The sequence below is a fragment of the Calliphora vicina genome, chromosome 2, assembly GCF_958450345.1.
Source record: "Calliphora vicina chromosome 2, idCalVici1.1, whole genome shotgun sequence".
NCBI classification, from domain to species: domain Eukaryota; kingdom Metazoa; phylum Arthropoda; class Insecta; order Diptera; family Calliphoridae; genus Calliphora; species Calliphora vicina.
The window spans coordinates 72,658,715-72,670,749 of NC_088781.1; the positions used below are offsets into that span (position 1 = coordinate 72,658,715).

The following is a 12,035-nucleotide window of genomic DNA, read 5'->3' on the forward strand; positions in this document are numbered from 1 at the left end:
CGAACCCATGCAATTGAATCTTGTCTGTGGGATTATATTGTATCCATCGAGAGATCGAAATTGTTGTCACTTGAGACAGATTTGAACAAGTTCATTCCACTTTTGTAGAGATTCTTGTGATGCATCTTCATCCCATTCTAGGCATTCCAACCATAGTTGTTGGATGAGTGTTTTTGCCCTTATAACAATAGGTGCGAGCCATCCAGCTGGATCAAACAATTTTGCCACTGATGAAAGAATCTGACGCTTAGACATTTTAGTCGCTTGTTCAATTTGATCAAAATTATAGGAAAACGAGTCTGAGAGCGCATTCCACTTAATACCAAGTGTTTTGGTAGAGCTTGCATCGTGGAAGCGAAGAAAATCTGAATCATATAAGTTCTCTTTTGGAATATGAGAAAGCAATTGGATCATTTGCAGTGATTTTCCTTAAATGGAACCCTGCTGAGTTTAATGTTTTAATAAGTTCAGTTTGGGTAGAAAGAGCTTCTTCAATCGAATTACCTCCTGAGAGAATGTCATCGACATAAGTTTCTGTGCGCAGAACTGATGCTGCTTTAGGGTATTCTAATTCGGAATCTGATGCGAGTTGAAGAAGTGTCCGAATCGCGAGATAAGGAGCACAGTTTATGCCAAAAGTGACGGTTTTTAATTAATAATCTTTAACTGGTTCATCTGACTCAAATTGAAATAATATTCTTTGAAAAGATCTATCTGAAGGGTGAACAATTATTTGGCAATACATTTTTTTGATATCGCCACTAAATACATATTGGTATTTTCTCCAATTAAGGATTATAGTAATTAAGTCGTTTGCAGAGTGGGACCTGTATATAACACATAATTGAGCGAGATTTTTGATTTTGATTTTCTTGATGCTTTAAATACGATTCTTAATTTGGTCGTTTTGTGTTCTGGTCGAACAACTGCGTGGTGCGGTAAGTAAAAAGAATAATATTTATCTTAGGATACAATCTCACTGGAAGAAGTTTCTTCCATGTGATCTAGGGTTATATAATCGTTCAGAACAGCTGTTTTCTCCAGGCTGGAGTATTGAGCTAACGTAATATATCTAGATGAGCTTAGGGAAACTTTTTCGGGAAATTCTGATTTGAATGGTAGTCTAACTAAGTACCATCCATTCAAATAACGAGTAGTAGTTTGAGTATAAAGCTTTTCACAAATGTCATGTTCAACGGTTTTTGGATGAGAAGTAGGAATTTCTTCCTGTTCCCAAAACTTTTTTAATATATTATTTAGATCTGCATTTTCACATGGTGTGACTTCAGTGGTAAAAGTTTGGATAGTTTGGGTTTTGATGGGACCACTGAGTACCCAACCAAAAACAGTATTATAGGCCGATGTTTGACCACAAACATTTTTCTTAATACCCTCAATATTTATAGAGTATTCATAATTATTTCCTAATATTAGATCTATCTGAGAAGATTTGTTAATCGTTGGATCTGCTAGATCTAATTCTTTTAAAACGGTTGAGTCAGGTATTTCAAAAGTGTGCGCTGGAAGTCTTTTTGTTACTTTTGGCAACACTATAGCTTTAATGGGGACTCGTAAGTCATACCTTTTGGCGAACAAAACAAGCTCGCATTCTTTGTTTGCCGTTTGCTTTTGTCCACCAATACCGATTATTTCGAAATGAGATCTTTCATAGGCTAAAAAGTGGCTAAAAAAGGGCTAACATTTTTAATTAAAAAAATACATACATTTGACACAAAAAACCACTTAGAATGTTACATTTGGCTATGCCGAATAGACAAACACAAATGTATGAATATAAGACACGTTCAAATGAGGAAATAAGAATATTTATTCCTGTATGTTGATCCTTAACTTTCAAATAACGTAATATGGGGCCACACGTATATCATATGCCGATGTTGTTATCACCTCGTATTTATCACCTGGCCTGCAAAATGCTCCTAGGAAATTTTTTTTATATGAAAGACAAATTATGTATAAAGTAATCCTTTGTGATAACTTCGATGGAGAATATTTTGATAAGTGAATATATGGCAAATATGCCTCTCATGTAATGCAGAAAAAAATATATTCTAAAAATAATACACGTCGCCGGACAGAATTGATTTTCATTGGCAAAACCATACATTTTGCCATTAGTTAGTAAACATATCAAAACTAAGGTAGATAAAATATGTAAACATAAATATTTAATTTAAAAGTTAATTTTTTATATTTGATCAGATATATATAAATGATCATAGCTAAGTTATTATCGATAATGAACTGAATTTTTCTTTCTAAATTGGTTGGATTGTAGTCTTTGAAAACGGTATAATACATGGCATGTGTTATAAAATTTTTGTTAAAGTACTATATTTACATCAAATTTTAATTTTAGAGGAACCTAACCTTCAAAAGGATTAAAAAAATATATCGCCCAGATAAAGTTAAAAGTATTCTCTTTAACCCTATATATGATTTTATAAACGCCCGGACCCGCGCGTAAAACATTAACATATTTATTAACAATTTTTATTCAAATAACGTCCATTTTCTCTATATTAGTTATGGCATTTTTTTAATGTATGGAAGGTTCAAACAATTAAATTGTTTACTGGTTCAACATTTTTAGTTAATTTTTGTCATAATATCCCTTCCATTTTTTTGAACTGATTTTACTAATTTTCAACAGCAAAAATTTCAGATCATTAGAGTAAATATATAATTTTCATTAGAGTAAATACATATGGCTAAATGAAAATAAAAAAGGCTAAAAAAAGTCTAAAGGTTAAATTAATATTTTTGTGGCTAAACAAGATTGAAAAGGGCTAAATTTAGCCCAAAAAGGGCTAAATTGGCAACACTGGACTAATTGCAGAATCTTTATATTGCGATCTTTCTGCTGATTGAGTAGAATTTTGTGTTTTTGGTTTCATATGAAGCAAAGTATGATGAGGTTTTTTACATTGTAGGCAAGTGTATTTGCTTCTACAATTAGCTTTAAGATGAGACGACGCTAAACAATTATTGCAGAATTTATTTTTAAATACATAATCTACTCTTTGTTGTACCGTGAAGTCTCGAAATGTTGGACATATTCTCAAAGAGTGATTTTCTTTGCATAACTTGCATGACAAGTTTAAATGTTCTTGAGACGTGTATGTTTGTATATCGGATCTGGTTGTATCAGATATATATATATATATATATATATATATATATATATATATATATATATATATATTCCCATAGTTCCTAGGAGAAGCATAGGGACTTAACAAATTTTCTCCATTCTACTTCGTCTAAAGCTAAGTTTTTAATTTCCCGCCATGTGTAGCCAGCTTCCAGTGCTTCTACGTCTACCAGTCGCCTCCACGTATTACCTCTTCTGCGACTACCCTGAGGATTCCAATCTAGAGCTGAGCGTGCGATATCATCATGTGGCTTTCTTAAGGTATGACCAATCCACATCCACTTGCGGCGTCGGATTTCGAAAGATATTGGCTCCTGATGCGTTGCCGACCATGAAGCCGCATTGGTGATGGTGTTCGGCCAGAAGATGCGCATGATTTTCCGTAAGCAACGGATGATAAAGGCTTGCAAAGCCTGCAATTATTTGATGGCAGCGTTCCATGTCTCGCAGCCATATAGAACCACCTATTTTATGCTGGCGTTAAATATTTTAATTTTGGTGCTCCTTGTGATGTATGTGGACCTCCATATCTTTTCCAGAGAGCTGAATGCTGCACGCCCCTTATTAATTCGGCATCTGATGTCTTCAGCTGTTCCACCTTTGGCAGTAATGAGGCTGCATAGATAACAGAATGAGTCCACATTATCTAATGGATTGTCACCTACGGAAATTGTTCGGGTGTTATTTGTGATCATCCGCATAACTTTGGTCTTAGGTATGTTTATTGACAATCCTGCTATCGCAGCATACTGTATGATATCGTTCAGCATACCAGTTATATCGGTGTGTTTATGTGCGAGGAGGCAGATGTCATCAGCATATGCTAGATCTCCAAGATTGCCTTGTAGTCCCCACGAAATTCCCCTGTTATCTTGGGATACACGGGTCATTACGACATCAAATACGTTGTTAAACAGCAATGGAGATAGGATGCATCCTTGGTGCACACCTTTCTCCACTGGAATTTGGCCACTTAGTTGCTGTTCGTGCCGTATTCGGCAGGTTGCGCCGTCGTACAAACTTTTGATTAGTCTGGTGATCTTGCTCCTTTGTATTCTAGCGATCTCAGGATTACATTGTGTTTCATTTCAAACGCTTTCCCGAAGTCTATAAAGCACAAGTAGAGCGGTGTGCGCCACTCGACGGATTGCTCCACTATTATGCGCAAGGTGTTTACATGGTCGACACATGATCGATGCGCTCTAAAACCAGCTTGCTCGTTCCGTAGACTAGGTGACACATGGTCTGATAGTCGCTTATTAATGATATGCGCTACTATTTTATTCACCATGCTTAGTAACGTTATTCCTCTCCAATTCTTACAATAAGAGTTGCCTTTCTTTGGCAGCAGAGTTATAATCCCGTGAGTTCAGTCGGCAATGTTTCGCTATCCCAGAACTCCGATATGAGTGGATGCAAGAGTTCAGCGCTTAGTATACAGTCGGCTTTCAATAACTCTGGAGGTATGTTGTCAGGACCAGGTGCTTTATTGGACTTCAGGGATGAAATCGCGAATTTCGGAGATACTCGTGCGTGTGCGGTGTTAAATTGATTGTCCTCATTGTGTTGAAGGCAGGTGGACACCAACAGCATATGCTTGCTGTTGGTGTTTGAGGTGGAGCAGATAGAAGTTTTGTGTAGTATTCTTCCCATATCTTGATTTCTCTCTTTCGACGTAGTCATTTCACCATTGCTATCCATTAAAGGTTTGGTGGTAGAGAATGTGGAGTTCGTTAATTGGCGCACTGATCGGAAGAGGTCTCGGCTGCGATGGGTATCTGCTGCTGCTTGTGTTGCAATTTGTTTGCTCCATAGCCTTTTATCCGTCCTTGCGCTTTTCTTCACCATCTTGTCCAATCCGGCGTATTTTTGTTAGGCTAAAGCTTTTGCAGTTCTGGTTTTGGCACAGTTTACTTCGTTCTTTCCCTTTGCACGCTGATTTATTAGATTCCACGTATTTTCCTTCAACCATGGCTTCTTGGGCGAGGTCCTGTAGCCTATGTGTTCCTCTGCTGCTTTGATCAGGGTATTTTTGATGTGAGCCCATTTATCTCCCTCACTGTCTCGTTCCTCTTGATAGGAGTCCCTGACGGCATTGGTAAAACGGCTTCTAATGACAGGGTCTTCTAGTCTGTAGGTGTTAAATTTCTTCTGGAAACCCTTTTCATTATTCTTTATGGCAGCAACTTTAACGCGTATGGTGGCTATTAAGAGGTGGTGATCACTCGATATATCCGCACCACGTCTGTTACGCACATCCAGCAGAGACCCACGCCATTTTTTGCTAATAGCAATGTGGTCAATTTGATTTTCGGTTGCGCGATCGGGTGATACCCACGTCACCTTATGAATCCGCTTATGAGGGAAGAGTGTACCGCAAATGACAAGTTCGCCGTTCTCAGTCATGGATCCAATTCCGTGGCGGCCCATTATCGATTCCATGCCAGAGTTGTTGTCGCCAAGTTGAGTATTGAAGTCACCAAAGGATGACAATGTCGCCTCTTCTGACATCATGAAGCGCTTTGGAGAGACTGTTGTAAAACTCCTCTTTCTGTTTATGAGTCCGTTGGGGTATTATATTCGATAACTGTTGTGTTTCTCACGCGTGTTCGAAATCTGGCCGATATGATACGGTCCGTGTGTGCCTTCCATTCTGTCATAGCTCCATATGCTTCTTTTGATAGTAGAAGTCCAACACCACTCTCTCCTCTTTGGTCCTCTCGTTTTCCTGAGAATAGCAATTTTAAACCGTTCGGGGCAGAGAATTCACCAGTATCTGGCCTCGGCTATCCCAAGAAGTAGGAGTCTGTATTTGTGGAAAATGTTGCTAAGTTGCGCTAACTTCGATGTTTCCCGTAGTGTGCGTACATTCCATGTTCCAATTCGTGATCCATGTTTCAGGCTGAAGGTCGTCAACGGTTGCTTTATTTTTGGTTGTATTTGTTTCGGTTTCGTTAATCGTTAGGTTTAGGACGAGCGGTTGATTGGACCACAGCGGTTGATTGGACCACAGCGTCCGATTCTGGTGCCAGGGCTGCTGACTAAGCAGCCAGACATGCTATTGGGGTTATACCGCCCGTGGTCGGTCGACAGAGCCTCATTTGCGAGTAACAGGGAGCACCAAGTCTGTGAAGACAGTGGGTGAGGTTGTCTGTTGAGAAGGAGTGGCTATGGTTTGCGCATCACTTCCCCAGATAGAGTAAAACAATCTTTAGTTGTTTTTATGCTATTGAGACGTTCCACAGCTCCATATCTGTCCACGAGGAATTGGGACATTTGGTTCCACTTTGGAAGCTCACGTGGAGAAGTTAGTGATTGTTCCCATAGCGAAAGTGTTACATTTGGGAGTTTGGTTGATATCAAACGAATAAGAATAGGATCCCAGCTTTCTACATTGACGCCAAGCGTTTTGAGAGTAGCTAGGGAATCATTTACGGATGATTGAATTCTCCTGATTGACTCACTATCCTCATTTTTTGCCGATGTTATGTCAAATAAGATTTTTTGTTTTCATAGCGGGTTTTTGGTGCATCCCCTTTCAAAATTATCATTTGAAAGGGGATATCTTTTCACTATTGTTCCCGCTTCACCTCTCGTTTTATTCCTGAGGTGATATAGTTTAGTGACTGGTGTTAACTTTGGATGGTTTATGTACACGGCCGTGAACATGTCACGAAATGATGGCCATTGTTCATAACTACCTTTGAAAATTTCGGTGTCACAAGGAGGAAGTTTAATACATGAGGTGTCAGGAATAAAATTTTGAGTAGAAGCTTGTTGGGGTATGGAAAATCTAGCTGACGTATTGAAGCCATGCATATTGGAACTGTCGGCTCGAAAAGTCTTTACTAAGTCGGTTATTTGGGAGTTGCAGTGATAGTATGCTTCAATGCACGCATCAAAATTTGTTTTGGCAATTTCTTTGAATTCTGGATCTATTGACTCTTCAGAAGCTTTCATTACTTTTTGATAAGAATAATCTAAATTACCCCATCTTGATTCCAAGTCCTTTAACTTGACATCAAGAACTGATTCAGTTTGGTCTTCGACACGAATCGTATTAAACTTTTCGCAAAATTGCAACAAATGTTCACATTTAAATACAAAATCTTCTTTTAGAATAGGGTTAGAATTAGAGGTATTTTTTGATGTCGCAGCCATTTTGACAAGTGGGTTTGGGCAAGTTTTAACTTTATTTTGTGAACTGGTGCTAAATGGGAATAGCGATAGATTTTAGTATCTAATTAAGATATTATTTATATTTTGAGGCTATTTTTCACTAGATTTTAATATCTAGTTTAAATATTTTTTATATTTGGGGCTATTTGAGAAATAGCACTAGATTTTGGTATCTAGTTAAAATAGATTTGGGGCTATTTGGGTAGTAGCACTAGATTTTTGTATCTAGTTAAAATAAATTTGGGGCTATTTGTGTAATAGCACTAGATTTTGGTATCTCGTTAAAATAGATTTGGGGCTTTTTGTGTAATAGCACTAGATTTTAGTATCTAGTTAAAAATATTTTGTAGATTTGGGGCTATTTTAGAAATAGCGATAGATTTGAGTATCTCGGGGTTGTCATAGAATCCAGTCATTGTCGGAATCGGTTTTAAAAACGACATAAAAAGTGCAATGGTCTTGTGAAATCGAAAGTTATCGGTTTTATATTCGATCTAGAAGTAAATTCTTTATCGATTAAACAAAAAATTACATTGGATTTCATAAGTCAAATGTACCTTTTTTGTCGTTTTCAAAACCGATTCCGACAATGATTGGATTCTATGACAACCCCGTATATTTAAAATGTTATTTATAGAATTGGGGCTATTTTGAAAATAGTACTAGATATAAGTCTTTAGTTAAAATATTATTTGTAAATTCGTGCTATTTTGTATAAGGCACTATATTTGATTTTCTAGTTCCTTACTAATTGTTAATTTTCAGATAATTTTTCATAATATTAGTTATTTTGTTCATAGCAATTTTTCAAATATATATTGTTACGTTTTAACCTTTTCAAAACGCTGGTTTATTTCCTTTAAATAAACCGGATACTTTTGATTTCAAATAAAAGCCGTTTAGTAGTTTGAAAATTGTAACAACTCTTTATTTATTTAAAATGTACAACAACCGCAGAATTAAATAGTCACTCAATGTTTTTTTATACACGTTTATAAATTCTCTGAAATACAGACACTTTATAATGTACACGTATCACTTGAAAAATACAGCGCACTTTAAGGCACTCAGTTGATGTTTATTCGAATAGCGTCTCTGAGAAACTCACTCACGACTGCAACCTCTGCCACTATTTATAACACTGCCATCTGCACTCCAGATTGTTCTTTAACCGTCAAAATTCGAATATTCTAGATTTTACTAATACATACGCCATCTGTGGTGTACTTTCTACAATGTTCTTTAACTGAATATTCGAATTCGAATACAGCGTTGCCAACTTACGATCAAATCAACTGAAAGATTTTATTTAATAATGGCCACAGATATGTTACAGTTTGCTATTACAGCACTGTTATTTGAAAGCATTATGCTACTTTTAAATCAGCCCTTAAAATCGTTATATTTGAATTCAAGTACAATTTCGTAACAATATTCATTAAAGAGTGAGTTTAGTATTTTCGTTGTTTAATATTTGCTTTCGATTTTAGCTGTTATATATCTGTTTCCCGTTTGATGTGGCTGTATATGTATTTGGTTAATTCCAAATACACATAACTTTTTAATTTCATCTTCTTTTTAGAAAATAAAAACCACCTACGAGTTTATTAAACAGACAATTATTCAATTTTACTTTTTCTATTTATTATACCCTTCAGCTTCGTGAGAAGGGTATATATAAGTTTGTCATTCCGTTTGTAATTTCTACATTTTTCATTTCCGACCCTATAAAGTATATATATTCTGGATCCTTATAGATAGCGGAGTCGATTAAGCCATGTCCGTCTGTCTGTCTGTCTGTCTGTCTGTCTGTCTGTCTGTCTGTCTGTCTGTCTGTCTGTCTGTCTGTCCGTCTGTCTGTCTGTCTGTTGAAATCAATTTTCTGAAGGCCCCAGATATCTCCGGGATCCAAATCTTCAACAATTCTGTCAGACATACTTTCGAGAATTTTGCTATTTAAAATCAGCAAAATCCGTCCATAAATAACGGAGATATGAGCAAAAATCCGAGACAACCTCTGAAAATTTCATCAAAAAACACAATGTATTGCATGCTTTGACAAAAAAACAACAAAACGTATGCTTGGGTGTGCAAGATTTGTGTATTTTGTTTTTTTTTTGTGTTTTGTTTCTTTTGGCGTTGTTGTTGTTTTTTATACAACTAAACGTTTGTTTGGTTGTGTGTTGGTTTTTTTGACAAAAAAGCAACAAAACGTATGTTTTTGGATGTGCATGCTTTGCGTATTTTGTTTTTTTTTGTGTTTTGTTTCTTTTGGCGTTGTTGTTGTTTTTTATACAATTAAACGTATGTTTGGATGTGTGTTGGTTTCATTGCCTTGCGTATTTTGTTTTTTCTTTTGGTGTTTTGTTTCATTTGGCGTTGTTGTTGTTTTTTGTGTTCTTGATAAATTTAGGATGCTGTACGCTGAAAGTGGGCAATGTACATACATACCTATATACTAATTATAAAAAATAATAATGCATCCACAACAAAGGTGAAGGGTATATAAGATTCGGCATAGCCGAATATAGCACTCTTACTTGTTTGTTTTCAGTTTGCTGTGGATGTATATGTATTTGATTTATTTCAAATACACATAACTTTTTAATTTTATCTTCTTTCTAGAAAATAAAAACCACGTACGAGTTTATTTTAAAATTTTAATTGTCGTAAATTTTCATTAATATTAAATTGTACAACGATAAACCTGACTAAATAACAATTGAGTTCCTTTTATTATTTTTGGCAAAATTTACAAAAGTTGAAAGCTGTTACGCATGATGCTTCACCTTGATAACAATTTCAGTACAAATTATCCCAAAAAAATTTGTAATCAGCTTAAAAGAGGAATTGAAAGCACGTTTGTTTGAATTCTAAAAAATATTAGTAAAAAATTATGAGTTTATTAAACTTGAAAGGCAAAACTTGATTGTTTAACCTTAAGTTAATGAAAATAAATTGATAGTACTGGAGTTCAGTGTGGAAAATTGAGATTTTAAAATTTCAATTTATGCAAAATATATTTTCTTTATTATGAGAATTTGGGATTTAATTTATTAAATTAATTTGGTAATAATCTGACCAAATTATAGAAAATTGTTTAGTAGGGAATTGCTAGACATTTTCGTAATAAAATTAGCAAAATCTTTGAATAATTCCTTAGTATCCGAATTATAAATTTATTTCGACATAAAATTAAATTTCTTGAAATTAATTTTATAGCACACGGCAACGCTTATTTAAATGCATGAAATTTAATATATGTAAGTATGTAGGGTTCCTATTTAAGTGGATTTGACAAATGTGGGTATTTAATAGCCAAATTGAGTGTCAAAGTTATATTTTCGTCTTTAGTTTTCACTTCTTTTACTATAATTTTTTCTTATAATATTTTACTAAACGAAATATTCTTTAATTTCCTAAATATTGTAGTATTTTATGTATAATCGATTTTTTTTTCTTTTTCTTCTTTAAGTTTTGGCAAATTTTGTTTTATATATGTATGAACGTGTTTATGTATGTTTAATTTATTTGTAAATATGTTTTATTTGAGTATTTTGTGTATTACGATCAGTGTTGCCGTTTTGGTTATTTATAACCAAAATTGGTTATTTTTTTTTCTGATGTGTAGACGTGTATTTATATTTCATTTTGGTTACTTTTTTCCAAACATTTTGATATAGACAATTTTTTCAATATATAAATATACGATCCTAACGAGAACATATATTTAAGACTAATGGTGGTGTACTCTAAAGAAAAATGACTCGACGTCGGTTTGTGAGTTTTTATAAACAAATTATATCTATCGCGATTGGCAATTATAGCCAAAAGATTTGAGAAAGAATTTCCTTAAAAAATGTTTTATCGAAAGAAAAATGATTCGAACATATTTGTATTAAAACTATTCGAAAGATTTTAAAAACTGAGTGTTTTTCATACATATTTTATCAACTCATTTTTCTTTCGACATCGTAAAACAGGCCATATCTTTTTGCTTATTTTTTTTTTAAACGCGGTTTGTTTTTACTGTTTTAGTAAATGAAATAAGTATATTTTTGTTGATTTTTTTATGCAATTTTCTTTTGTTTTTTTAATTAAAATTTGAATTTATGCACTTTTTCAGAATTTTGGAACGAATCATTAGTTTTTATATGAAGCTAGAGAATCGTTTTATGAGAATTTAATTTATGCGATTTTTTTGGAACTCATCTATCGCATAAAACAAGACCTGAGTGTATAATGATTTTCCGTGAAGAATAATATAAAATTTGAATTAATGTAAAATTTTAACGGTTAAAAATATCATAACATAATTTGGAAATAATTTATACGGAAATGTCCGAAATTCCTAAACTGAAGAAAATGTGTTCCAAAAACTGCGTTTTTTTTAGAAAAGTGCCTACTGTGACGTTACTTACCGTGTGATAGTAAAAATACTTTGTAGATATTTAAGAAATATGAAGCTTTTTTGGGAATCGGTGCTTTGCCTTTTTAGAATTTTTTAATCAAATCTAATTTTTTTAAAAAAAAAATTGACCAAGTTTGGATATGTCTGGGGGTGTTGTGTCCGCCGAAGTGAGACACTATTAAAGTAAATTGTGTCTCACTTCGGCACGCTTTTGCATTCAGTTCTCTTTCTGGATCATATAAAAATTGTAAATAGTCCCGAAGAAAATTT

The 12,035-nt window shown here is 34.4% G+C and overlaps 1 protein-coding gene across 1 annotated transcript; it reads right to left on the reverse strand.

Annotated features, from left to right (window-relative positions):
- Positions 1-963: 963 nt before the first annotated feature.
- Positions 964-3,549, reverse strand: LOC135950538 (uncharacterized). Its single transcript, XM_065500075.1, has 2 exons — positions 3,366-3,549; positions 964-1,673 (listed from the first exon to the last, which is right to left on the reverse strand). Exons 1-2 carry the CDS (start codon positions 3,547-3,549, stop codon positions 964-966), a joined length of 894 nt encoding a protein of 297 aa, XP_065356147.1.
- Between the last annotated feature and the right edge of the window lie 8,486 nt (positions 3,550-12,035).

What these genes read in the sequence shown, in the direction of transcription:
- LOC135950538 (XM_065500075.1), bottom strand. Translation starts at nt 3,549, where the DNA reads ATGCGCATCTTCTGGCCGAACACCATCACCAATGCGGCTTCATGGTCG. An exon ending in TCAGGGTAGTCGCAGAAGAG is followed by an intron (nt 1,674 to 3,365) that starts GTAATACGTGGA and finishes GCCACTTTTTAG; the next exon opens with CCTATGAAAGATCTCATTTC.